This window comes from Ursus maritimus, unplaced genomic scaffold (assembly GCF_017311325.1).
Source record: "Ursus maritimus isolate PB19 unplaced genomic scaffold, ASM1731132v1 scaffold_19, whole genome shotgun sequence".
Taxonomy (NCBI): Eukaryota; Metazoa; Chordata; class Mammalia; order Carnivora; family Ursidae; genus Ursus; species Ursus maritimus.
In genome coordinates, this window is record NW_024424341.1 from 14,016,583 (window position 1) to 14,043,475 (window position 26,893).

At 56.6% G+C, this 26,893-nt stretch overlaps 1 protein-coding gene across 3 annotated transcripts in view; it reads left to right on the top strand.

Annotated features, from left to right (window-relative positions):
* The window catches only part of SLC12A3 (solute carrier family 12 member 3), a 35,173-nt gene extending 8,625 nt beyond the window's left edge, over nt 1–26,548 (top strand). For 2 of the 3 annotated variants that reach the window (XM_040633330.1, XM_008702751.2), the window contains exons 9-26: nt 1,292–1,376; nt 2,313–2,467; nt 2,760–2,867; nt 3,229–3,352; nt 5,043–5,144; nt 6,010–6,165; nt 7,054–7,153; nt 7,902–8,013; nt 8,431–8,571; nt 9,582–9,688; nt 11,462–11,544; nt 12,640–12,729; nt 13,343–13,444; nt 14,359–14,470; nt 16,876–16,962; nt 19,878–20,013; nt 20,765–20,832; nt 26,047–26,548. In XM_040633330.1, the coding sequence (XP_040489264.1) occupies nt 1,292–1,376; nt 2,313–2,467; nt 2,760–2,867; nt 3,229–3,352; nt 5,043–5,144; nt 6,010–6,165; nt 7,054–7,153; nt 7,902–8,013; nt 8,431–8,571; nt 9,582–9,688; nt 11,462–11,544; nt 12,640–12,729; nt 13,343–13,444; nt 14,359–14,470; nt 16,876–16,962; nt 19,878–20,013; nt 20,765–20,832; nt 26,047–26,188 (2,010 nt within the window). In that variant the 3' untranslated portion in view covers nt 26,189–26,548. Of the gene's footprint in view, nt 1–1,291; nt 1,377–2,312; nt 2,468–2,759; nt 2,868–3,228; nt 3,353–5,042; nt 5,145–6,009; nt 6,166–7,053; nt 7,154–7,901; nt 8,014–8,430; nt 8,572–9,581; nt 9,689–11,461; nt 11,545–12,639; nt 12,730–13,340; nt 13,445–14,358; nt 14,471–16,875; nt 16,963–19,877; nt 20,014–20,764; nt 20,833–26,046 lie in introns of all 3 variants that reach the window. The other variant, XM_040633331.1, reaches the window with a different exon arrangement.
* Nucleotides 26,549–26,893: the final 345 nt, after the last annotated feature.

A 26,893-nucleotide genomic window follows, 5' to 3' on the forward strand; every position in this document is an offset into this window, starting at 1 on the left:
CCCGCTTCAGAGCCACCCCAGTCGTCCCCTCCGTCAGGAGGCCTTCTGTGATTCCTGCAGGGTTGCTCTCCCTCCCCCAACCTTGATCTCCAGCACACTTCAGTCTGCCCCATGACAGGCACCATCTGCCCCGTGTCGGCAGGATCCTGCCTGGACCTCCTTTCCTGCGGCCCAGGGTCCTCCAGGGTGGGGGCCGGGGCTTGGTCATCACTGAGCGACCGTGGGTTCCAACTCAGCTCCCCATTGTCTGAGGCAGAGAACTGGGTCGTTGCCAGCCTTGTTTGGACCTGCCTGTAACCCTGAACAGCGTCATGGTCCCTTCAAGCTCTGCCATTTGTGGTTCTACCGCCAGCTGTGCACAATGGCCCAGGAAAAGCTGGGGAGGTGCACGAGCTTGCTTCCCAATGCCCATGTGGCCTGCGCCTCCGGTTGGGGTCTATGCCTGCGGGGGACCCTGCTATCAAAATCCCAGCCTGCGTTACTCAGCTGGGACCGGCCCCCCGACCTGAGGCTGTGGACCTTGGTGTGGTGGGAAGGGGCTGCTCCCGGCTCGGCCAGCTGGGCCCTCTGCACAGCTTCCTGGCCTCAGTTTCCCCACCAGCTGGGTGGGGACACCCTGGCCACCTTACAGGAAGTTATGTATGAGGAAGGGTCTGGAAGAGTGGAATACGTGATATGTACGTGTGAAAATTTGCTATTTCTGCTAGGAAACTGCCAGCAGGGAGTTTTTCCTCAGAGGGGAGAGCGTTGGGGCCTGTCTGTATGTTCATTGCTGCAGAAGCACCCAGACCAGTTGGTGCGTAGTTAACACGCGGCCTGCTCGTCCTGTGAGCTGGACCCTGGTCTCGGAGCTCCATGTGCACTAATTCACGTAGCCAGCGTCCCTGGGAGGCTGGAGGGGCTGAGACGTAAAAGCACATGCCCACCCCCCAGCCGGTCACGTGGGAGTGAGCGCAGCCAGGCTGACTCCAGAGCCCCACTTCAGTGCCCCATAGCCTGCGGGGACCAGTGTTCTCAGGAACCAGGCCTGGAGCTGGCTGGAGCTTCTCCCCGTGCCTCAGGCTCCCAGGGCCTGCGTGTGTTCTCAGCCCCATGATCGTGCTTGTACCCCATCCTGCTCTGCAGGTGGCAATCGCCAGGGTCCTTCCTCCCTGGGCCCCAGGGAAGGGGGCTCTGGGAGGGGCTGGGTTAGGGGTCACTGGCCCAGCCCTGGCCTCAGATAACAGCAGGGTCTGGAAGGAGGCCCAGAGGCTGCCTGATGCCCTCCCTCCCTTTTTCCCCCCTCCCCCAGGACCCTGCTGTAGCCATTCCGAAGGGAACACTCATGGCCATTTTCTGGACCACTGTCTCCTACCTGGCCGTCTCGGCCACCATCGGTGAGTAGCCGCTCCGGACCATGGGAAGGGTCTCAGAGTGCTTGGCTCTCCAACAGGAGACATGGCCACCTCAGGAAGTGGAGCTTCAAACCTTATCTGGGGGGACAGGTGGTAGTGACCAGAACATCTTTATGGGAGGGGCTAGTTTGTGGTGGGGATCGGGGTGGTCAGACCAGGCTCTTCGGGTCCCTTCAAACTTGAAGTGACAGACGCACAGGTGGGAAAATGCTAGAGCACATGTTATACTCTGACCCGGCGACTAATAATCATAACAATAATGGGGATGGTGGTGGTTGAAGATGATACTAGCCACTGACTCAACCATAGGCCCAGCTGTTTACGTGCCTCATCACATTTAATCAGGGCACTGCCTTTCCCACCATTTTATAGAGGAGAAACCAGGGCTCAGAAAGGTTAAGTGACCTGCCCAAGGTCACACAGCCACTGAGTGGTGGAGCCAGGCTTTGAACACAGGCCTGGGCTGTTGACACTTGCCTCTCACTGAGGGCCTCACAGGTGCTCCCATTAACCACCTTGTGAGGTAAGCTGTTCACAGATGCCCAAGGGACGTGGCCCAGGTCACAGCCAGTCTGGCGTCTGCTTCAAGGGGGATAGGGGACCTTAACAGGTCACTTCAGATTGCTGGGCCTCCGTAGAATGGCAACGACAACAAAAGCAGTAGTGGTGCTTGCTTTCCAGGGTCGTTTAATGTCCTTAGCACAGTGCCTGGCACAGCGTGAGTGCTCCTGCATTTAGCTATTTGTATTGCCATTATTATTGTTATTATTATTAATTATGGTTACGTGCTAAAGGGGGAGCTGGCCCCTCAGCAGCAGCTCGCCCTCTGCCGAAGTGGCCAGTCTCCGGGGGTGGGAGGAGAGGAGGAAGGAGGGCAGGGAGGGAGGGAGGCCTCCCCAAGCCCTGCTCCCTCATCAGGTTCCTGCGTGGTTCGCGATGCTTCCGGGGTCCTGAATGACACGGTGACCCCCGGCTCGGGCGCCTGCGAGGGGCTGGCCTGCGGCTATGGCTGGAACTTCACCGAGTGCGCCCACCAGCACAGCTGCCACTATGGCCTCATCAACTACTACCAGGTACATGTGGCCTCTGCCTGGAAGTCTGCCCCAGACCGAGGCTGGAACAGGCTGGGACATACACGGTTTGAGGGGCTGGGTCCCAGGCTTGGGGGAAAGAGGTTCAGGCTCAGGTGGGGGCCTCTGGGCCCAGCCCTGGCCTCGGCAGTCACTGGGATCCCCAGGTAAGGGGTGTGGACTCAGAGGCCTCAGGACCTAGCCCCAGCCTGCAGTGGGGACTGGGGTGCCCTGGGCGGGGGCTCCGGGCATGAGGGACTCCACCACGAGGGGCCTGGACCCTGTGTCCCTGCAGACCATGAGCATGGTGTCTGGCTTTGCACCCCTGATCACGGCTGGCATCTTTGGGGCCACCCTCTCCTCCGCCCTGGCCTGCCTCGTCTCTGCTGCCAAAGTCTTCCAGGTGAGGCTGTGGAACAGGGGGCGGGAGAGTCCAGGAGGCCTAGGTGCAAGGGTCCCTGGGTGACTGCTACCAAGGTCTGGGGGTATCACGGGACAGGGACAGTCTAGACTGAAGGGAAAAGGGGGTTAGTGTGCAAACCCATGCAGGAAGCAGCCCCCTTCCGGTTGTAGGCTTTGAAGAGCGCCTGCATTTCCCACCGAGTCTCCCCTGCGCAGCCTGGAGCCCTGTCTGCAATTCTGCCGACCCCGTTTAACCCAACACAGGGTCGACACCCTGGGGGCGGGGGGGGGCGGGGGGCTGTAGGGCAGGGGAGGGGAGCAGGAGCCCAGCCTAGGGCGAGCACGTCTTCCTGTGCCCACAGTGCCTGTGTGAGGACCAGCTGTACCCACTGATCGGCTTCTTCGGGAAGGGCTATGGCAAGAACAAGGAGCCGGTGCGCGGCTATCTGCTGGCCTACGCCATCGCCGTGGCCTTCATCATCATCGGTGAGAGGCTGCCAGGGCACAGGGGCTTGGGAGGGTTCTTCGTGCTGCTCACCTTGGTGCCCAGTGCCCAGGCAGGCCTGGTAGGGCATGGGCACTCGGTGACTGAGCCTTGAGTGAGTGAGGCTGGCATGTGGTCCCTGCACCCCCCTCTGCCTCCAGACACCTGGCTCCCACACCACACGAGCCTGGCAGGTGGACCATTCTATTTTGTTAGAAGGGACCCTACCTGGTCTTGCTGATTCTGCCTTCCTGTGCCCTGGCAAGTTGCTCCCTCCACCCCCCAGCCCCCAGGTCTGAATTAGTCCCCAGAACAACTCTGGGGTACAGGACAGCTCTTGGGAGCTGACATAGACAGCTGTATCAATATCCCTGCAGGTGTATAAACTAGACAACCTCGTTTCTCAGACCTTGAGCTGCCAAACCCCTCGAACTTCACGGTAGATGATGCCCCAGGAGAAAGCTCCCAGTTAGCCAGTTAGTTAGATTGGCTTTCTATCCTGGCTTTGCCACATGCCAGCTGGACAAATCATTTTACCTTCCTGCGCCTCAGTTTCTTCGTCTGCAGAATGGGAGCAATAGTGCCTAGCAGGTGCGTCCCAGGGGGGCAGGAAGAGACTTGTGTGTACACACACGTGCACACACACACACACACACGCACATTGCATTCATACACGCACACATTCCCCAGTGCTTCCTGATTTACCTGGCCAACAAGACAGAACTTGCTAGGAGAAAGGTGGCCACACCAAGCAAGGAGAGTGGCTACGCTATGCAGGAGCAGGGCGGGGGCTGGCTGCTGGTGGTCCCACGGTCCTGCCACAGCTGAATCCCTGCTCTTCATGCCGCCATCACCAATCGTGAGACTTACCCTACCAGTCTACTTTCTTCCACTCAATGGAGCCTTTCCAGACACTGGGAACTCCTGGATTCTGAACAAGATGAAGAGACAGCGGGGCCACCCCCAGGGGATGAAAACCTCTAGTCAGGCCTGGTGTTCCCCAGACGCATCCCTGCTTCCTGCTCGTCCTGCAGTCCACCCCCAGCTCAGATTTTGGGTCCTTTGATCTGAGTGGATCTGACCGCACCTCAGACTGAGAGCCATAATCTGGGATGCTCTGGGGTGGGGTTCTTGTGCGATTCAAGGGATCATGCACAGAAGTTCTGACACCTGAGATGTGCTTGTCTTCTTGGGGGATTGCCCCCGAAGCAGGCCTGTGAAACAAGGATACGCATGCAGAAGTTTGTCTGGGGGTGCCAGGGGCAGGGTCAGCCAACTGAGACAGGGAAGGGAGGGACCCAGTTCTTGAGTCAGTTTCCACTGTGGGTGGAACTTGCATGTCCTATGGTCTCAGGGTTTCAGATAACAAATGACATGGGTCTTGGGTCACACTGTAAAATATATTTCTTACTGTCATTTGTGACTACAAAAAAAGTGTGACGGCCACTGTCCTTGGTTCTCCCATAATATCTCCCACTGCTCTCCATCCCCTTAAGAGCTGGCCTTTTACAGTAAACAAAACATTGACCCTTTGTTTCACAAAACAATGGACCCATTTCACAGATGAGAAGGTTGAGATGCACTGAGCCTCTGGGGCCTGTCCGGAATCCCCCAATGGTGAGGGAGGGTGCCAGGCGGTTCCCTGGCAGGTTGCCCAAGAAACTGTCCTCTTTCTCCCTCGGGTCCCTGAAGCTGAACTCAACACCATTGCCCCCATCATCTCCAACTTCTTCCTGTGCTCCTACGCCCTCATCAACTTCAGCTGTTTCCACGCCTCCATCACCAACTCACCCGGTAAGTAGCCCCCTCACCCCTCTGTGGGAGGAGGCACGCGTGGCAGGGCAGGGCAGGGGTGGGGGAGGGGAAGGCACGCATGTAGGTGGGCACACCAAGGTCACCTCTCAAATCAAAACCAATTCAAGGGACCATTCAAGTCATAATAATAACAGCAGCTCTCATTTCTCGAGCACTTAAACAATACACTGAACATGGATTCATACACTGTTTATAGGGTGCAGAGATTTCTCTAGTGCCTTCCTCCACCAAATTTACAGGCGTCAGGAATCTGCCCAAAGTCCCAGGTTGTTGCAGGTTGCACTTTGCACGACTCCAGGGGGGCCGCTCGTATACGTCATCGATTTGTATGTTTATTCTGAAAAATTTCTGGCAGATGGCAGTAAAGTATCCTGAGAAAGCCTCATTCTGATTATCCCCAAATCACCAGTGGGCTGGTTGCCAGGTCTGGGGACCATGGTGCCCCATAGCTGTGCCATGGGGCAGCTGTCACTGGTGGCAGCCCTGGCATGGCCCTGTGGTGTGGAGCCAGGCAGCGTCACGTCCTTCCCTGCCCTCTCACCCCCTTGGCTCCGTGCAAGACACTGGAGCCGGTGCTGTTGCTGACATATGGCCATATTTGGCCGGAGCTGGACACCTCCTTGGGATAGCCTGTCAGTGTGGCCAAGTGCCAGCCAAGGCAGGCGTGTGGTCCCCCCCAGAGCCTCCCGCCCAGCCCCAGGAGACGCGGGGTGGGGAGCAGGTGGGCACAGCCTGGGACCCTGGCTCTGGGCACGGCTGGCTTTGCCACCCCGGCCCCTGCCCAGCAGCGCTGGCCCAGGAGGAAGCTCCAGAGTGTGCCCACCGACCTGGGTCCTCCGCCCAGGGTGGAGACCCTCATTCCGATACTACAGCAAGTGGGCGGCGCTCTTTGGGGCGGTCATCTCCGTGGTCATCATGTTCCTTCTCACCTGGTGGGCAGCCCTCATCGCCATCGGCGTCGTCCTCTTCCTCCTGCTCTACGTGATCTACAAGAAGCCAGGTGTGTGGTCTCAGGTTGCCCAGGGGCTCGGGCTCCCCAACTCCCCCTGAGGGCGCTGAGCCGGCCATCCTGCCCTTCAGCTCAGCTAGAGAGCCTGCCTCAGGCTCTGTGCTCTCACGGGCCCTGCTCTGACCCTCCAGCCTGGTCCCTTCCCGTGGGGTGAGGAGCCTATGGGAACGCGCCCACTCAGAGCCTACACCTCTACTTCTGGACTGTCCTCCCCACCCGTGGCACCCAGGACCCAGGAATTGCCTGCCCACGACCATCCTCTTGAAGTGGCTGGGGCGCACATTTAGGCCTGAGGGGTGGCCAGGGGCCAGCTGATCAAGGGACAGGTAGACACAATATGATGTCTATATGCACACGATCAAGGACCCCGGGGGACAGTGATCTGGGGACAGGACACTGAACTCCAGGAAAGCTTAGAATTCTAAATTTGAACCTGGCTTTCCAGGTTATTGTCAAGGGAGGTAAATATTTTGTAGAGTTTAATACTTTGTGGGTTATTTTTTAAGATTTGTTTATTTATCAGAGAGAGAGCGCACAGCAGGGGGAGTGGCAGGCAGAGAGAGAAGCAGGCTCCCTGCAGACCAAGGAGCCCAGTGCGGGACTCAATCCCAGGACTCTGGGATCATGACCTGAGCCTAAGGCAGACACTTAACCGACTGAGCCAGCCAGGTGCTCCTAGCGTTTAATGCTTTGGAGTGTAACTTTTAAATATGCAGCCATATGATATGGGCAAGCATTAGGAAGAGATCTGCAGTCTCTCCGCCCACCAGGCAGCCCAGCTCCCATGGTGCTTGATTCCTAAAGAAGGTCAACATTCCCTCCCTCGGCACGGCTGCTTTCTCCCGGGATTTCTAATCTTGTGCTCACCCCCACGCTCAGAGGTGAACTGGGGCTCCTCGGTACAGGCCGGCTCCTACAACCTGGCCCTGAGCTACTCGGTGGGCCTCAACGAGGTGGAGGACCACATCAAGAACTACCGGTGAGCGCAGCCCTGTCCCTGCTCTGGGAGGCTCCAGGCCACCTGTCACCTGCCCCCGCAGACCCGGGGTGGGCACAGCCCAGGCTCAGAGAGGGAACAGAGGTGGAGAGTACCGCCCCGCGGTGAGGGGCCTGGGTTGACATTGCTCAGTGGGGACCAAGCAAGTCTGGTGACCTCTCTGTACCTGAGTTTTCACAGCAGAATATGTTCTTCGAGACGCAAAGGGCTATCCAAGGACAATCTGGTGTTGTAGTGCCCGTCACAGTCACCCGTGAGGCCGACCGTGGCGAACCTCTCCTAAATGAGGAGAGTCGTGTGTCCGGGCCTCCTTCCCAGCAGATGGTGCTGCTAAAAGTCAGCCATATGTATTTGTGTTGCCTTGCTGCTCTAAAGTGCCTTACGCCATCTTACTGCAGCCCTCTGGGGTCTATGACATTACTAACTCCAGTCCTGATGAGAACGCGGATGCACAGAGAGATTAAGTAACTGGCCCCAGGTCACACAGCGGGTGAGTGACCAATTCTGTCTGGCTCCAAGTGAGTCTGGCAGTGGCCCCTGACCACAACCTTTGGCTGCCTCTTCATCCAGAGGCTGAGTCACCCAGCCACCCACCCACGTGGCACAGAGATCTTGTAAGTAATGTGCCTCCCCACCCCCAGCCTTTATTCTCCCCAGCACCTGCATTTTGCCCCCGGATACCCCGGGCTCTGTCCAGATGGCTCATGCCCTTTTCCCTTCCCCTCCTCAGTCCCCAGTGCCTAGTGCTTACGGGGCCCCCCAACTTCCGCCCAGCCCTGGTCGACTTTGTGGGCACCTTCACCCGGAACCTCAGCCTGATGGTCTGTGGCCACGTGCTCATTGTGAGTGGCCCCTCTAGGTGGGGTGGGGCTTTGCCTTTGGAGGAGGCCCTGGGTGTGAAGTCCATCCTCGGAAGGGGGGCCAGAGAGTGTGGGAAGGAGTGGGGGGCGGAGGGGCCATGGAGCAAGCAGAGCCCACCAGACCGTGCTGTGGGCCTGGTTCTCTCCCCTCCCCTGTCCCCATCACTGGTTTCTCCCCACTGCCCTGCCTCTAGCCTGTTCCCTCCATCTTCCTTTCCCCGCCCTCCTCCCTCTCCCCTCCTCCTCCTCCTTCCCTCCCCTAACTTCATAGGGGGAGAAAGGGCATCTCTGGGTGTGGCTGAGCCCATGGGGCAGCCTCCAGGGGGAAGAGGGGCTGAAACTCATTCGGGCCAGAGGGTGAAGGCAGCTCCTGATGTCACCTGCTCCCACCACCCACAGGGACCCCGAAAACAGAGGATGCCTGAGCTCCGGCTCATCGCCAATGGGCACACCAAGTGGCTGAACAAGAGGAAGATCAAGGCCTTCTACTCGGATGTCATTGCCGAGGACCTCCGCAGTGGTGTCCAGATTCTCATGCAGGTGCCACGGATTTGGGGCTTTCCCATAGGACTTAGTACTGGTGTGACAACCTGGAAGGCGGGATGTCCCGAGGGGCTAGTCGAAGCTCCTTTGGTGCGATGGGAGTGCCTGCCTTTCTTGTCTCTCCAGATATGCTGACTCAGGGCCCTTTCTCATGGTGCCCAAGGGCCTCCGGGGAACCCCAGTTGGAAGCCTGTGAGGCCTTTGTAATCTTGAGCAACTCTTGTTTTTCTTTTTTCTTTTTTTTTTTTAATATAATTTACAGACAGCAAAGGGAAAAATATTCAGTGTTTAGTCTGATAAATATTTATGTATGCAGATACACCCAATGGTATGAAGCCACCACTCAGATCAAGTTCTAGAATGTTCCACCAGGCAATTCATTTTCCTGCTCAGTTTTCCCAGCTGTAAAATGGGATGCGTAGATACAAAAACAGTTGTTAATCCTGAGCCAGCCTATCAGAGTCCTTTCTAATAATTCTAAATATTTCTCATTTTTAAAAAAGAACATACGGGGTCTTCTTTGGGGAGGGTACAAAAATATTTTGATAGTAGATAGAAGTGATGATTGTGCAACATTGTGACAATACTAAATTCTACTGAATGATAGGCTTTAAAAATGGTTAATTTTGGGTTGTGTAAATTTCACTTCAAAAAATTTTTCAACGTTTTTAAACACTAAAAAAATAAGTATAAAAGAACGTAGGGGTAAGATGGCCTGGGGATACTCTAAGCCTGGCATCCAAATTCAAGTCCCTCGTGATGAGAAATCACTTGCTAGAGAAGCAGGAAGTGGGATAATCCAGAGCTGATGGGACAGCCGGGTCCTTGTAGCTTCTGACTGTAGCGTCACCTCTCTCCTGGGTGTGTCCAGGCGGGCAGGACCCTGACTGGCAGGATGTGATTCCTGAGCCCTCGACACATGGGCTGAGCGAGCCCCACCCTAGTCCCAGAACAAAGCCCCTGTGGGGCATGAGGCCCGGCCCCCCTCACCCCCACACCCTTTGCAGGCCGCGGGTCTCGGGAGAATGAAGCCCAACATTCTGGTGGTCGGGTTCAAGAAGAACTGGCAGTCGGCCCACCCGGCCACGGTGGAAGACTACATCGGCATCCTGCAGTGAGTGAGGCCATGAGGGTGGCAGGCCTGTGGTCTGTTGATTTGGGCCTTTGGAGTTTGGAGTTTCCTGGGCCTCAGGAAGCAGGGGGGACACAGTGGATGTCATAAGAAGCTGGTTCAAAGCTGAGGAAGAGACAGACCCACTCACTGAGGGCTCGACACTCTGACCTCTGGGCCGTGGGCACCAAGATAAGCAGGGAACAGGCAGGGAACACAGAGAAGGAGACCAGGCAAGGGACAGTAGGGAGCAGTGGGGACTGTGGCAAGCTGCCGTGAGCAGCGGCTACTTGGCTCCAGCCAGTTGTGCCCAGGCAGAAATGTGGACCCAGGGTTGCCAACTTCTGGTTTCTCAGAGAAGCCGAAAAGGTGGGTTTTAGGTGAAAACCTCGTGCCCGCCTGTGGACTATAGAAGACCTGCAGAGAGCCGGCTCTCATGCTGTGAGGGGGTGCCACTGAGCAAGAAGCGAAACCAGGCCCCCGGGGGCGGCAGGGTACGGAACGGGACCATGAGGATAAACCCCCTGGGGACGTCAGGCTGCACTCCAAACCCTTTCTCCTTCAGCTCCTCCTGTGCAACCTCCAGAAAGTGCCTGCCTGAGTAGCTTTTCTGTGCTGACGTGGAACAGAGAGGCAGTGTGTAGTAGCGTTTAAAGAACAAAGGCTGGGGCGCCTGGGTGGCTCAGTCAGCTGAGCCTCCAACTCTTGATTTCGGCTCAGGTCGTGATCTCAGAGTCATGGGATCGAGCCCTGGGTTGGGGAGCTCAGCGGGGAGTCTGCTCGGGATTCTCTCTCCCTCTCCCTCTGACCCTCCTGCCCTGCTCATGCATGCTCTCTCTCTCGCAATCTAAATTAATTAATTAATTAATTAATTAATTAATAGAAGGAAAGAAGGAGAGAGAGAAAAGGGAGGGAGGGAGGAAGAAAGGAAGGAAGGTAGGTAGGTAGGTAGGTAAGTGAGTTTTGGGGACCTGGGACCTGCTTCCAGGTCTGCCGTGACCCAGCTGCCTGACTGTGAGCCGTGCATCTCAGCTGCCTCTGACAATGACAACAGGTAGTGGGTTATCTGTTCTCCAGCATCCCCCCAGCTCCAGTGCTCCAAGACCCCAAAATGCTGGGGCCTGAGAAGCGCCTGTCCCAGAGATGTGTAACTAAAGAACCCATGGGGGCAATGCTTAGCCCATCGGATCAAGCCCTACTGGGGGTCCCTGGGGCCCTCTGTCAGCTGGACAGAGAGTAGACTTCTGGGGTAGGAGTCTTCTAGACGTTCCCTTCAGACAAGCTGTTCCTGCCCTCCTGAGCAAGGCCATTCCTATGTGCACTGCCCTCAGGGTTCCATCTCAGCTCTTCGATTCTAAAGTCAGTTGGCCATTTCCTTAGCGTGGATCATGGGCAAGTTGCTCCCTGAAACTCAAGTTTTGCTTCTGTAAAATAGGGTTAAGAATTCCCATGCCCACCTCTGTTGGCAGGCTTGTGCAGATTATCCAAATGTATCAGGAGGACAGGGCCTGCCTTGAAGACTGGCCTGACTTGGTTTCCCCCTGAGTACAGGGTCCGTAGCACCCCTGGTGCCACAGAACATAGAGCTAGAGGGGACCTGGGGGGACTCTCCGGCTCTGCTTGCATGTCACATGGGTGGGGAGACTGAGGCCCCAAGAGAAAGAAGGGTATGGTGGGAGGCAGGTGAGAGGCCAACTGTAGACATCTGGTCTCCTGGGGGCTGGGCGCTGTGGGCTGGGACCAAGAGGACCCTGACCCCACCTCTTCTCTTTCCAGCGATGCTTTTGACTTCAACTATGGTGTGTGTGTCATGAGGATGCGTGAGGGGCTCAACGTCTCAGAGGTGATGCAGGCACACAGTGAGTACATGCCCCACCTGCTTGGCGCCCCTGTCAAAAACCTGAACAGCATCCCAGAAAGTTCTAGAATGATTTTTTTTAAGTGGTGGAGGGAAGAGAGGGGGACATTAGTAAGGAATAAAAGCTTAAAAAGTTAGCTTTTGTTGGCCCCTTAGAGTTCCTCAGGTTTCCAAATGAAAACACTGGTCACGTTCGAGGTCACACTTCCAGCCGGGGGCAGAACCAAGACTGGACCTCAGAGTTCCCCAACCACTATCAGGGTTTTTGTAACCAGATGGGATAAAGAGGATCTAATAGAGAGGAAGACGGAAAAGAGGGGAGAAAGGAGAATGTGCACAGAAAGACACCGGAACATGAAAATACAGAGAAAGCACAGAGCCTGCACGTTTTGGTCCCCGACACCCTCTCTGGGGCACCGAGGAGGGCTGTGTTTTAATTTTTGTCACACAGGAATCCGTAGACTCAGCGTTAGTCACATGTGAAGGCCTGAAAGGAATCATAGATAAAGTAGAAAACAAAAGGGGGCCGTCCCGGGGGGCGGGGACTGAGAAGTGCGGAGGCCACATTTCTGGCAGATGGGCCTGGGTCGTGTCACCCTGGGCAGACAGCGCGCCTAGCACACAGCAGCTGTCGAGTGCATATTGACACAACCGGTCCTGACAGAGCCGCAGCCATGCTCCTGACAGATGCCGTGCTCCGTGCTAGGGGTACAGCGGGGAACAAAACAAAGTCAGCCTGGGAAGCTGGTGTTCCCACAGGAAAGGCAGGGGACCCATTAGTCATTGCAGACAGTGACACGTGGTCAGAAAGGCCCCTCCGACGAGGGGGACTTTTGCTGAGAAGCAGGGGGCTGCAAGTGCTCCTGGCTCAGGGGACGCCTGGCTGAGCCCTGATGCAGGGGCAGGAGGAAGCCGGTGGGGGTGGGGGGCTCTGGGGTGCCCAGGGCCGGGTCCAGGGGGAAGCAGAGGCCAGATCAGGGGAAGGTGAGGAGCCAGGACTGTCTTCCTAATGTAAGGGGTAGCCTGGGAGAGGAGGAAGCCAGAAATGCCCCGGTTTGAGGAGAGCCTGGGAACAGAGCTGCCCCCTCTCTTGCAGTTAACCCGGTGTTTGATCCAGTGTTTGACCCAGCGGAGGACAGCAAAGAAGCCAGCACCCGCGGGGCCAGGCCGTCTGTCTCAGGCGCACGTCAGTCCGCACCCCACTCAGAGGCTCAGGGCACTCTCGCCTGGGGGGCAGCGACTGGCGGGCCATGAGGGAACCCGGTCACGGGCAGGAGGTGCCCAAGACCCTTGGGGTCGGGTCACTGGGGCCTGGGGCAGGTGGGCTTGGGCAGTATTCCACATTGCAGCCCTCATTGGGAATTCAGTGTCCTGGCATTGTGGGAACCCACCCAGCTGGCTCTGGGGGCCGTGTGAGACCCCTCCAGGGGCCCCTGGCCACGCTCAGAGGTGACAGGCAGGGAGGAGAGGAGTAGGCTTTTCCTTCAGTCCTTTCCCACTGATGCTCTGGGAGGCAAGGGAACAAGGGCAGGGTGTGTCCCAGGACCGCACGTCCGGGACCCCTGCTCCTGGTCTACGTGGCTGAGAATTGGGTCTCAGGTCTCGCTGTCCGAAGAGCCATGGGTGGTGCTCTGGGCCAGTCCCTACCATGCACGCCCTCAGTGGGGTGCTTCTTGCTGCCACGTGCGTAGCCTGGGCGACAGCGAGCCCACCTCACGGGGTGGCTGGCTCCATTTTCAGACAGAGCAGGCATTTGAAGGTGCGCTGCTCTGAGGTGACCTGCCCCTCTGCTCCTGCAGTGGACCCCGAGGCCCTGGTGCAGGAGGAGCAAGCCAGCACCATCTTCCAGTCCGAGCAGGGCAGGAAGAGCATCGACATCTACTGGCTATTTGATGACGGAGGTCAGTACCCCCCTGGCCACCAGCTCTCCCCAGGGCCGCCTGCCCTCCATGGTCTGCCCTTCCTGGCCGCTCTGGACAGGGCCCCGGGAGGGACCGCAGAGCCCAGCAAAGGGGACTAGGGGCCTTTGGGCCCACCTCTGGACTTGGAGAAGCCTGGCTGGGCCCCTCTTCTTGGCTGTAAAATGGGGGACTTTATAGGAGGAGCTGAGGTCAGCATGGGATGGAACGTTCAGACGAGATGGGCATTAGGGGTCACAGGCACCTGCCATGAATGAGGGGAAGCTGTAGGAATGTTCTTCACTTCCCAAAAAATATGCCCTCTCTCATTTTTCTTAACACATGCCTCTTGGCTTTATTGTTGCACCCGATAGATCCCTACCTAGACAGAAGATGCTTTGGCTCCAGGAGCACGTAACCTATAGACTAAACACTTACTATACGCTTGGCACGAAGTACAGTCCCTAGGCAGGAACTGTTATGAGACCACTTCACAAAGAAGGAAACTGAGGCATAGAGCCGTGAAGTAATTGGTCAATTGGTCCAGGGTTATGTAATGGTAAGTGACAGCTGGCCTTCGGCTCATGTGGAGAGATGACAAGGAGGGATGAGGGTTCCCACCCACTGGCCAAATCTTTAATCTTCAAAAAAGGGCCAGCAGTCAGATTTTCATATGAAAATCCCCCAATTATTCAATGCTAGCTCACAGATTTAAAAACATCATGCAGGCCACATGAACCCCAGCCCAGAGAGTCCCGTGCGCCCCTCAGTTTAGTCTAGCACCCCCGTTACACAGATGGGTACACTGAGGTCCACGGAGGGGAAGAGGCGTGCCAGTGGCAGATGGGGCAGGAACCCAGAGGGTGCTCTATCCTGAGAGCAGCTCCCCCTTGATTTACGGGGACCCTCCTTGCCAGGCCTCACCCTCCTCATCCCCTATCTTCTGGGCCGCAAGAAAAGATGGAGCGGATGCAGAATCCGTGTGTTCGTGGGGGGTCAGATCAACAGGATGGACCAGGAGAGAAAGGCGTAAGTGGGGAGCACGGGTGGGGGACTACGCAGGACCGGCACCGTCCCAGCTCTTCCCATGGGTGCCCCCTCTTGCTTTCCCCCGCCTGTGCCACCCCTCCGTCCCCCAGGTGGACTCAGCTCTCTCCAGGTCACGGCAGTGCTGCAGGAGCTCTGGGCAGGAGCAGGTTTCTGTCCATTTTGGAAGGTGTTTTGCTGTCCCACCCCCCCTCACATAAGATGCAGACGCCCTATTTCAGCCAGGACGAGGAGGAGTGTTATATTTCAAAGCCGCAAATCTGCTCAAGGAGAAACCTGTGTGAAGTAACGGATGGATGAGGCGGGACCGAGGATCCTTCAGGGCAACGCTGCCCCCATCCCTCAAGCTTGGGATGCTGTCCCTGATGAGACAGCAGGTGACTTTAGTGGCCAGGAGTTGGGGCAGCAAGTCCCACTGGATTTCTTGGTGAGAAGTGACTTTTGATTCTCTTCCAACCGTGTGGCTCATTCGGCAGGAGAGGGGCTCTCTGCTCGGGAACCCACACTAATCTGTCTCAGCCAGAGGACGGGCCTGGCTGGGGAGCTTGGCGGGCAACAGCAGAGTTCAGTTCAGCCAGCCAGAATTTAGTCACGCTGGTTTATTTACTTGGGTTTTATTGATCACCCCTTTCTGGCAAGAGATGCTGGTTTTCTATTGAAAATTGCCATACGAAATTCCAAGATGTGGCTGAGTAAGAATGTGAGTTGATTTAAGCTGAAAAGGAAGTAAATGGTAAGGCAGGTAGACAGGTGTGCCTCACGGTGGGCAATGGCTTTGTTTAGGGCAAGGTCAAGTGGTAGTAGGTCATGGGATGGAAGCCGCTAGAGGAGGCGGGCGGGGTAGCAACAATGGGTAGCTTGCTCAAGGTCATGCGATGAATTAGCCAAAGAGCAGAAACTCTGCCTGGCCTCTGGTGTGCTCAGCAACAGTCCCAGCAGGGGACTCAGCAGCAGTCCCAGTCAGGACCCTGAGGCCTGTACCACCGGGACCGCGTCCCCATCACCCCTTCTCGGTCACCCCCTGTGTGAGTTAAAGGCGATCAGCAATCCCATCTCCGGGTCCTCACCCCCGCTGAGAACCTCTCCTCCGGAAGGCCCTTCTCAGCAGGCCGAGGAAAGCAGCATTTGACCTCTCTGCGATCTCCAGAAGATAAAGACATCAGGAAGGCCATTTTGCCGGCTCAGCTTTCTGCTGCAGGCCTGAATGCAAGCCAGGCTCAGCGGGTTTAGCTGACCTCAAGGCCATGGCACCGCGGGCTCACGAGGTGTCCGGCACGTGAGGGTCATGGAATGTCCTCTGCCTCCCAGCTGTCCCTCAGCCAGGCCAAGCCCTCTGGCCTCCTTGTGACCTGACGCCAGGCTGGCACTGCCTCTGGCCGGGGCCCTGAGCAGGCCTGCCACCCCCCCGCTGCATACCAGCACATCTGCTCCCAGCTCTGCTCTCCTAATTTCCCTCCCAGGTTCGGGGACCGGCAGAGGCTTGGTGGCTGGGCTGTGGCCTGGTCTTTAAGGTGTATCCCCGGGCTCTGCCCAACCAGCCAGCTGCTCACCGCTCCCGTGCCGCCTCCTGCACCCCAGCACCCTCACTCATTTGGACTTTCCACCCCCACGCACTCAAACCCTGCCAGTTGTTCTGTGGTATCCCCAAAGCCATGTCCCGCCCAGGGATTCTGATGCACTGGTGAGAGCTAAGGCAGGTGTATTATTTAGAAGGCTCCTTGGCTGATTCCACTGTAGATACCCCCACCACAGCCCCTTTGGCCTATAATAGTCTTGCACACCATGCACCTTCCAGCTAGACTGCCACCTCCTCTGTGAAGCCTTCCCTGACTGCCACTAGCCACAGACGGTGTTTCCTCCCCTGTTGCATGAGAAGTCAGTACCATGTGGCTTGCTCCTCCTGGTTCTATACTTCGTTCATGGGTGTCATCTCTTTCCACAGCCCACCCTGCAATTTCCTGTGCTTTACCTTCCCATCCCTTAGACCCCTGCTCCTCTAAGTGTTCTCCCTGGATCAGTGGCATCCCATCACCTGGGAACTTGTCAGAATGCAGAATCCCAGGCCCCACCCCCGACCAGATGAATCAGACTCTGTATTGCACCAAGGTCCCTGGCCGATGCATAGACATTAAAATGTAAAGTGTGCTAGTCCAGAGATGGCCGCCAGGTACTTGGGGAAATACTGCTCCATCGCTTTTCCTTATCACATGTCATCCTCTGACCTCCGTTATCAACATTCATCTCTTGTCCGCCCCTGCCCTGGTTGAACGTAAACTCCCTGAGGCCAGGGTTTGATCTGCTGTATTCGCTGCTGGATCCTCGGTAGACAGTACCGAGTACAATTCACTGAATGGAATAATACATATTTAAAAATCTCTGTCTTCCAGGATCATTTCCCTGTTGAGCAAGTTCCGACTGGGATTCCACGAGGTTCACGTCCTTCCCGACATCAACCAGAAGCCGCGGGCTGAGCAGTAAGTTCTCGGTGTGGACTTACTTTCCAGGCAGAAGGGCCAGCTGTATGCCCTGCACACCCCTCCCTCTGCGTGTTGCCCCTTTCCTTCCCGCAGCCACCTAGACAGGGCTCAGGGGAGGAAAGAGGAAGGGGAGGAGTTCGCACCCCTTGTTTTCCTGTCAGGATTCTTCCTTTGCATATCAGAGCTCTGGTCTTGGCCAGAAACACACCTGGGCTGGAGAACAGTGAGTGTTCACCTTTGTGCTTTTCTTAGAGCAAGTATGTTAAAGCTGGTGCAAGTCTCCGCTGTTCTGCCACTGGAGCGAAGGCCGGTGTTTCATCCTCAAGGGACCCCACCCCCACCCACGCCACGGACCTGCGGGAGGGGCGGGAGGGGGGGTCCCTGGCTTCACACTTCCCACTGCTTGCTGGTCATAAGTTTCCAATTTTCTCCAACATCCTGAAGGGTGACATAAAGCAGCCGTTCTCACACTTTGGCCCGGATCAGAAGCACACAGAGGGCTTATGAAAACACAGCTTGCTGAACACCCCTCCTCCCGCCCCGCCCCAAGATTCTGAGTCAGTAGGTCCAAGGTGGGGCCCGAGAACCTGCATTCCTAACAAGCTCTCAGGGCCTGGTCCAGGCCGGTCACTTTGAGAACCACTGTCTTAAAGACAGTCTGTGTAAAGTGCTTAACACGATATCCAGCCCCGAGTCAGTGTTCAGTAAATGCTGGATCGAAGGCTTCTGCCTCCTCGTGGCTTCTGAGCTCTAGCTCTTGACATTTTTGTGAGGTCTCGGCTCCCCCCCAGGCTTGCTTCCTTCTCTAAGCCTGGCCTCACTCACTGAAGTTCCTGAAAAAGGAGCTGTGACTGGCCCGGCTCATCCCTTCCCACGGAGCCAAGGGAGTGGTTACAGCAAAGCCTCTTTCTTGGCTACCTTTGCTCCAGTTGGCCATGACCAGGGCTGGCAGAGTCACGTGTGAAGAGACACACGGCTGGAGGCAGGGGCCATGGCAGAGGCACCGCCCTTCCACAGGGCGGAGGGGTACTGGAGCAAACAGAACCAGAGGTGCAAAGGCCCTGAGGCCGAAGCGTGGCAGCTACAGCCCCTGATGTTATTTCTGTGAACACGCTGGTGCTGGGAGTAGGGGAAACGTTAAAGGGTCTGGGCCACAACTCCCCTTCTTCCCTGACGCACCAGCAAGCTCATGGACTTTAAGCAAATCCCCGTGTGAGCTCGTAGCTAAGCTCAATGGCGGGGTCGGAAAGGATGACGACTCGCTCAACGAGTCAACTCCCTAGTCTGAAACGAAGACATTTATAATCAGGCTTGCTTTCTGCAAATCCATGCACGTGAGATTTTCCAGCACTGCACCCCCTCAGGAAAGTCAGGCCCGTCCTGACCTCTTACCGCTCCCTCATACTCCCCCTACGTGGAGAGGGAAGAAGCTAGTCCGCGATGATGGGCATATCGGCTCCTACCATGAGCCGCGGCGGACAGGAGTCAGTCACCCTCTCAGGCCGCCAGGGATTACACCGGCCCCAGTGCAGGCTGGAGGGAGTCCAGAGCCACAGCAGGAGCCAGAGGTGCACCAGAATGCCGGAGAGAACGCGAGAGCGTGCAGCCGGGCTGTCTCTGTTGGCAGAGGAGCAAAGGCTTGAGACAGGCCTCCTGGGACAGAGGCAGCCGAATACATTCCCAGTGGGAGGAGCTTGAGAGCAAGCCCACAGACCCCAACCAGCAGCCCTGATCTTCAAAACCCCCCGCCTTGGCCCTCCTCTGCCTCCACGTCCTGGCCCGCTCTCTTCTCCTACGCCAAACTTCTCCAAAGAGATTCACAGGCTATGCAGCCACTTCCTCCGGGAGATCCCCTTGCTGGCCTCGTCACTGGCCTCCGCCTCACCACAGAGCCCGTTTCTGGGCGCATCTTCCTCTGCCTGTCCGTGGCATCCCACGCAGCGACCCCTCTGGAGACAGCTCTTCCTTTGCCTTCGGAGACGTCACCCTCCACAGGATTCCTCCTACCTCAGTGACCCTTCTTTCAGTTCCAATAGCTGGCTGGTCCTCCTTTTGCTGACCGACACTTGCCAGCATCCTTGGGATTCGGCCCTGGATCTTTTTCTCTTGACTCGGTCCCCAGTGTGAGCTCCTCCATCCGTATGGCTGCAGGGGGCTTCATCTGAAGGCCGACCAGTCCAAATTTCTGTTTATAATCCTGTGAGTCAAGTCACACAGAACAGCCTCCAACCGCTCCCTGTCTCATTCGGGGCAAATAGCGAAGGCCTTCGTGGTCTGGGCTCTCACTTGTGTGTCCTCACCTCACCCCGTTGTCCTCTGCCCTTGCCTTGCTCTGGCCATACTGCCTCCTTTGCTGCTCCTCAAAGAGACCGAACACACTTCTGCCTCAGGGCCTTTGCACCTTCAGCTCTGTGTGCTCCAGCACCCGCTGTCCTGTGCAGAGCTGGCTTCAGAAAGACAGGCATCCTTCAGCTTCAGGGAGGCCTTCCTTGCCCCAAATATTCCCTGTCCTGGTACTCAGTTGTGCCTTCATAAAGCCTGTGATCTAGACTTGCCTGTTTATTGCCCGGCAGACGGTGAGCTCCGTAGATAGGGGACGTTGTAGGGTTTTTTGTTCACTGGTGTGTGAGCAGAGCCAGGCACAGGATAGTTAATGCTCAGGAACTACCCAGGGAACGGTCAGGTGGGTGGAGGTGGAGCCCGGGCCAGGTGTTGTGGACAACTTGCAGAAGTTCGGTGGAATGCCAGACCCAACGGTCAGTGCTGATTTCTCCTTGGAAGCTGCTTCAAGGTAAACCACGGCGGCAGAGAAGTGTGTCCCTGTGGCGCCCACCTCCGTCTCCCTCGGGGGACCTGGTTCCCCCGGAAACCGGGCTGTCTCACCCAGTCTCACCTGCTCTCTCTGTCCCAAGCACCAAGCGATTTGAGGACATGATTGCACCCTTCCGCCTGAATGACGGCTTCAAGGACGAGGCCACTGTCACAGAGATGAGGCGGGACTGCCCCTGGAAGATCTCAGATGAGGAGATTAACAAGAACAGAGTCAAGGTACCCGAGAGAGAAGGGCCTGGCGGGGGCGGGGCGGGGGTCAGGGTGCTCCTCTGGGTCAGGGCCCCGTGCGCCATCCGTCCCGAGCTTCCCTAACACCCTCCCCTTGACCGTCCCCCTCCACCACGCCCTGGCCCCTGAGGATTCCTCAAGCCACAGATGCTGGGTAAACCGGCTGTGGAACTCAGAGCCGCTCTTGGCAGGAGTCACGCCCCGCTGTGGCGATGGACTGGCGGGAGCTCTCCCTCTCCCCTCTATTCCTGGTGGCAGGGATTCAGTGCCTTCCGTGTGCCGGGCCCTCGACCGTGTGTTTTTGCCTGGGTTATCTCCCTCACTGCTGCCCACATTCCCCTGGGGAGGGGATGATCGTACCCATTTTACAGCGAAGACAATGAAGCTCGGGGCAGCCACGTGCCTTGCTCGGGTTCTCTCTGCCGTGAGCTATCAGGGCTGAGATTTGGACCCAGCTCACCCCACATCACGGAAGGTGCTCTCTCTCCCAACTAACCCCCCCCCCAAGTCATGGAAACAAGGTGCGGCAAAGAAAAGCCAAGGAGGGTTTCCCAAGGAGGTGGACTTGGCACTCTGTTACTCTGAGGGTCCCCTTCCATCTCGGAGGAAGGACAGTCTGTAATGATTGAGGGGGAACAATTTGTGCATCTGGTCTGAAATGTTAAAAGACGTCCCTGGGCTTGTCGGGGACCACTCCTGAGGATGTGGGCAGTGACCCCGTGGCTTCTCCTTGCTCCAGTCCCTCCGGCAGGTGAGGCTGAATGAGATTCTGCAGGATTCCTCCAGCGACGCTGCTCTGGTGGTCATGTAAGTAGCCGCTGGGGGGAGGGGAAGCCTGTCACCGAGGCCCAGGATGTCCACTCTGGCCAGGGACTCAGGAGGTGCGCCCCAGCTGAGGACCCGAGCCCTCCCCTGTGGGTGGAAGGGCCCAAAGCTCCAGGAAACACAGCCCAGGTGGCTTCTTGGCGCGTGGCTGGGCCTGTCTCCGCTCGGCACCCCTCACCGGAGTGCCAGCTGGCAGAGGCCTAGGACCTCACACGTCTCAGGCCTCGCCGACTCCCCTTACCACCGTTTTCCCTCATCCGCCACCTTTCCCTGCCAAACTCAGCCTGGCAAGGAGGACCCCACTCATTCCAGAAGAAAATTGATTCCTGGTTGTTTGGGAATCACCCAGCCCTCTTTGGCCGTGGGCCACCCCCGCTGCTGTTCGCGCCAAGCCTGGGCAGCAGCAGAAGCAGAGGCTCGCCGTGCGGGGCTCCGGGCCTGATGGGCCCTCCGGCCGCGGCCGCTGCTGCCTGCGTCCAGCTCTGGGCCACTTCTGGTGGGTGTGGGCCAAAGCTGAGGAGGTGGGAGGTGAGGTGACACGTGGCCGTGGCACAAAGGGTCTCAGAGTGGCTGTACTCTCCCAGAGGCCGGGAGGAAGAACGTGGTGAGCCAGGCCCTCTGCCTCCCCTCTCCCGGAGGGACTCCAGCTCAGAGGGAATGGGGGGATCTGGCAAGGCGTCTAACTGGCCTGGCTTACATTTCCTGAGGGCTAGCCACCTGGGAATTCCTCAGGATGGCCCAGAAGCCTGCAGAACCTGTTTTCTCATACCCTGAAACCAGGATCAAGCACACCATTGAGGGGCCCCAGTGCCAAGTGAAAATGTGCGGCCCCTTGTTCAAAAATTATTAGGAATGGCAAGATGGCCGTAGCGGGAGATGGAACCCAGCAAGGGACCCTTCTAAGTGTTGGGGGGGGGGGGGCGCATGTGACCGCACAGCTTGCCACCCGTGAAGCTGGCTCTGCCCCAGCAGTGCTCCCTGGGGCTCTTAGGGAGAACATTTTGGGTACAAAGAAAGTGCTGTGTTTCCTTGATGCCGGAACTGCGGGAAGAGAAAGGGCTGCATTTGTCTGTGAGCCTCTGGCCAACAGGCCACAGAGAATGTTCCTAGGGCAAGGTCGGCCTACGTTGTGGACCGGGTCAGTGTGCCAGACAGTGACTTCATGCCAGGACGACTCCCCAGACCTTTCCTTGGGTGTGGTGCTTGGGATGTGCCAAACTGTCTCTTCGTGAGTGCCAGCCCCGTTCAGAGAAACAGGTTTGCGCTTTGTCTCTGCTCCCCGTGCGGCCTTGGGCACGTAATCCTACTTCCCTGCATCTCAGTGTCCCTGATTATAGAGAAGGGTTAAACCTACTTATTTCCAAGGTTGTCGTTCAGTCTAACATGCTATGATTTTAAGTTTGTTTGCCACTAAAATAAGTCAGTCTCTCAAGCCATGAGATGAGAAATTTCATCCAGGGAGGTAAGCACCTGCTGGAACTTTCTCTGTCCCACTCCCCTATCCCCTGGACCCCAGAGGGAAAGGCAGTCCCCACCCACCAGCCTTTCGGGGAGTAGCCAACACAAATAATCATGGGTCCAGTCACTTTATTTTTTTTTTAAGGTTTATTTACTTATTTATTTGAGAGAGAGAGCAGAGGGAGAGAGAGAAGCAGACTCCCCACTGAGCAGGGAGACAGACGCGGGACTCAATCTCAGGACCCCGGGATGACAACCTGAGCCAAAGGCAGACACTTAACCGACTAAGCCACCCAGGCGCCCCAAGTCCAGTCACTTCAGAGAGATGCCTACACACGGCATCCCACCCCATGGTCACGGCACCAGCTACAGCTGCGCCCAAAGGGGCCCCGGCCGTCAGGCACATTCTCTGGGAGGGTACAGCAGCTGCGCCTCGGCGTTGCCAATCTCCAACCCGGAGATGTGCCCACCAGTGTTTCTAAAGGTTCGGTCCGAGGGTCACGTCCATCGGCACCAGGATTTGTCAGATTCCTCAGTTCCTCCCAGATCAGGGCCTGGGGTGGGGTCAGGAAACTGCATTCCCCAGAAATTCTGAGGAAGAAAAAATCCTTCCCCCGCCTCGGGAGGAAAGATAACATTACACTTTCCAGCATCTTGAAGAGCGGACTCAGACCATTTTCTAGAGCACGTTTGGGGCAGAACTTGGTTGTTTGCTGTCTGCCTGCCAGCAGTTATCTGATTAATGGCCTGTGTTTGAGGTCAGCTTCACCCCCACAGCTGATAAACCAGCTTAGAAGATAATAAACCACCCCGACAACCTTTGCCTAGACGAGCAACCTATTCCTAGTCTCCCTTTTGGGACTCGACCCCTCTCTTCTCCTATAAAGACACCCGCCTCAAAAGCAAATAATAATTGAAAAATAATAATCAACACCGCATTTTATTGAGTGAGCCACACTCGACTCATGGGGTCTTAGTAATTTTCAAAACTCTGTGCAGTGGCTCTGTTTTACCCCTGTCCCTTCCCCAGCACACACACTTTGGAGAGAGGGAAACTGAGTCTCAGAGAAGTCAGGCAACTTGCCCAGGATCCCATAGCCGTGAAGTGGGGATTGGGTTTTTTTTTTTTTTTTTAAGATTTTATTTATTTATGTGACAGAGAGACAGCCAGCGAGAGAGGGAACACAAGCAGGGGAGTGGGAGAGGAAGAAGCTGGCTCCCAGCGGAGGAGCCTGATGTGGGGCTCGATCCCAGGACGCCGGGATCACGCCCTGAGCCAAAGGCAGACGCTTAACCACTGCGCCACCCAGGCTCCCGCCCCCGCCCCCCCAGGATTGGGTTTTGAAGCCTTTGGATCCAGGTTAAGGCCAAGGCTGCTTCTCTTAGTGGCTGAGAGATGCAAATCTGAACAAAAAGTTCCTCCGTTCTGGAGTGGCTTTGGTTCTGAAGATCCGCAGGGGCCAGCGCACACAGAGCGTCATTGGCTGGCGCGAGGGCCGAGTGCAAAGGGAGCCTGTCCCTCGGATGGGTGGACGGGTGGACGGGCTCTGCTGGGGAAGGGGACATGACGCTGAGGCTTGAAAGGCCAGAGCAGGGGCGACGGGAGTCCCCTGCCCCTGAGAATGCAGCCACCAGCCCCCTCGCGGCCTTTGAAATTTCTGAATTCAGTGCCTGAGAGTGAGGTAGGCGTTCCCGGAGGGCTTTGTTGACAACGTAAGCGAAACTTCAGCATCACTGCGAAATCAGGGAAGTTTCGTTTTGGTCTTTCCACTTCCCTTTCTCCTTGAGAGTCACCAGACACAAACATGTTCTCACTAGGGCGACGCCAGCTTCATGAGATACCCCTGTTCCTGTGGACTCCCCCGTCCCCAGGACCTTGCTTTTCTTTCTTGCTTGCTTGCTTTCTTTTCTTTTTTTAAATATTTTTATTTATTTATTTGAGAGAGAGAGAGAGAGAGCAGGGGGAGGGGAAGGGGAGAAGGAGAAGAAGATCCATGCTGAGCACGGAGCCTGACACGGGGCTTGATCCCACGACCCTGAGGTCATGACTTGAGCCGAAACCAAGAGTCAGATGCTCAACCAGCTGTGCCACCGACGTGCCCCGGGGACCTTGCTCTCTAAAGGGGCGGGGGGCGTAGACGTGGTCCCAAGGGAATCTTCCAGGATGGAATTTTAAGCAAGGGACAGGTGTCCAAGGTCCCCTGTTGGCCTTCTCAGTGAGGATCGCTGTGAGCAGAGGCAGGGGGTGGGAAAATCCCAGGATCTTGGTTGGAGTCCCAGCTCTGCGGCTCGCCAGCTTGTCGCTTCCTGCTGATCACAGTCACTGTGACCAGAGCTGCTTTCGTGAGGAGGTGCTTGCCAGGTGCGGGCACTGCGTGGCGCCCTTTGTAGGCTCTGTCCCCTTTAGAGCTCACCGACAGCCGTGAGGCAGGTGTGTGCGTACTCACCTCACGGAAGAGAAAACAGAGGCTCAAGGCAGCGAGCCACCTGCCCCGGCCACATGGCCGAGGAGCAGCAGTGCGGCTCCCGCAGCTTCCCTGCGGCCAGAGCCCAGGCTCTGCGGCCCAGAGTCGCTCAGCACCTTCCTTCCTGCCCGGTGCCCTTGGCAGGGGACAAGGCCAGTGCTGCAGGCCCTGCCCCGTTCCCCAGCGTTGTCTGAAGTTCAGACGCAACAGTGGGATGTCCTGTAGAAAAACAGACTGTAAAGGGCAGCCCCAACTTCACGTCCTGCCCACTGGGCCTGGGAGATACTGTTTTCTCCTGGAGTCAAGAGGTCAGCTGCGGTCATCCTGAAGCATTTTTGGAATCGCAAGATGGTGAGAAAGTCACCTCCTGAAACAGCCGTGATGATATGGCCGAAAGGCAGCCCCAGGGCACCTCATTATCTGCACGGCATTGCTGTGTGGACAAGAGGCCCTCCCACCGCAAGTGTGGACTGCTGTTCCCAGGGCCTCGCATACATGGCAGAAGGCAGGACAGGGACACTCAGCTGAAACGTGTGAGCAGATCACATAGTTGTGGCCACAGGCCGGCATGGTTCTAGTGGCCGACCCGGGGGGGGGGGGCGAGATCCCCCACTATAGCAGACTGTGTTCTAGGCGCGGGGGAGGGATAGTGAGCAAGACAGACCTGGCCTGAACATACTGTCTAGTGGGGGAGACAGACAACAAATGAACAAATGAAAAGAGGGTTTGGAGAGTGGGAAAGATTGTGAGGACAATGAAACAAGGTGCTATGATGAAGAGAGACAGCAAACACGCTCTGGAAGGGGATGAATCCGCGAAGGAGATGCAGGTGAGCCAAGCCCTGAGTGATCTGAAGGAGCCAACCAGGTGGAAGGCAGGAGGCGCTGCCTTCTGGGCGGGGAGAACATCACATGCAAAGGCCCTGGGGCAGGAGCAAGCTTCCCTTTGTTTTTTCAGGAATGGAAATCAAGCCATTATAGCTGCAGGGTTGTAAGCGAGGCCAAGGGTGGAAGGAGGTGAGGTTGTGGATGTTGGTGGAGACCAGATCACACAAGTCTTACAGGCCGTGGCTTTGTTTACACCAGCTTTGTGACTGAAGGTACATTTGGAGTCGTGTTTTAAGGAGAGCAGTAGGTCATTCTCAGGGTGTCTAGGAAGAAGGAGCGCTGAAGGAGTGAATAAACAGAGTTCCTGGTTGGAAAGCAAGTCATGAGCTGGGGTGTGGGGAAGGGTTCTGGTAAGCGTTCATCTGCTGTGTCTTCCTGCCTTGCAGTACCTTGCCTATAGGGAGGAAGGGGAAGTGCCCGAGCTCGCTGTACATGGCCTGGTTGGAGACGCTGTCCCAGGACCTCAGACCTCCGGTCATCCTGATCCGAGGGAACCAGGAAAACGTGCTCACCTTTTACTGCCAGTAACTCCAGGCTGGGCCATGTCTGCCCAAAGCCGCGGGTGCCTGGGACATCCGCCGGTCTGTGGGGACAAGACTCGTGTCCTGTTGTACTTTAAGCTTCTGATGATCCGACGGAAGAAGCTGGTAGATTTGCAGACTTTGGCTGGACCCCGCTCCCATCAGACGTGTCCTCTAGGCTTGTTTTTATGGGCTAGAGAAGTAACAGCTGAAGCTGTGTGGAAAATTCTCTGGTGGATCCATTTTCCTTTTAAGTTTTCTTTTGATCTTGATTACAACAAATTAAGATTTCAGTCTTTGATTGTTTTTTAAAGATTTTATTTATTTATTTGAGAGAGAGACAGAGCACAGGAGCAGGGGGGAGGGATTGAAGGAGACAGAGAAGCAGACTCCCCGCTGAACGGGAAGCCCAATGATGATGATGATGATGATGACGGTGATGTGGGGCTTGATCCCAGGACCCCGGGATTATGACCTGAGCTGAAGGCAGATGCTTAACCCACTGAGGGGCCCAGGAGCCCCCAGTCTTTGATTTATATGCAAATTTGAGTCAGACTGCTAAGTGTGAGTGTGGCAGTTTCTAGGCCACCAGTCAGGATGATGGGCTTCCCCCTGCTGCCCTTACAAGGAGGAATCACAGGGCCCTTTGAGACTCCACGATGCAAATTTCTTTGACCACTTCTCACTCTCTTCACTTTCAGTAATGTATCTT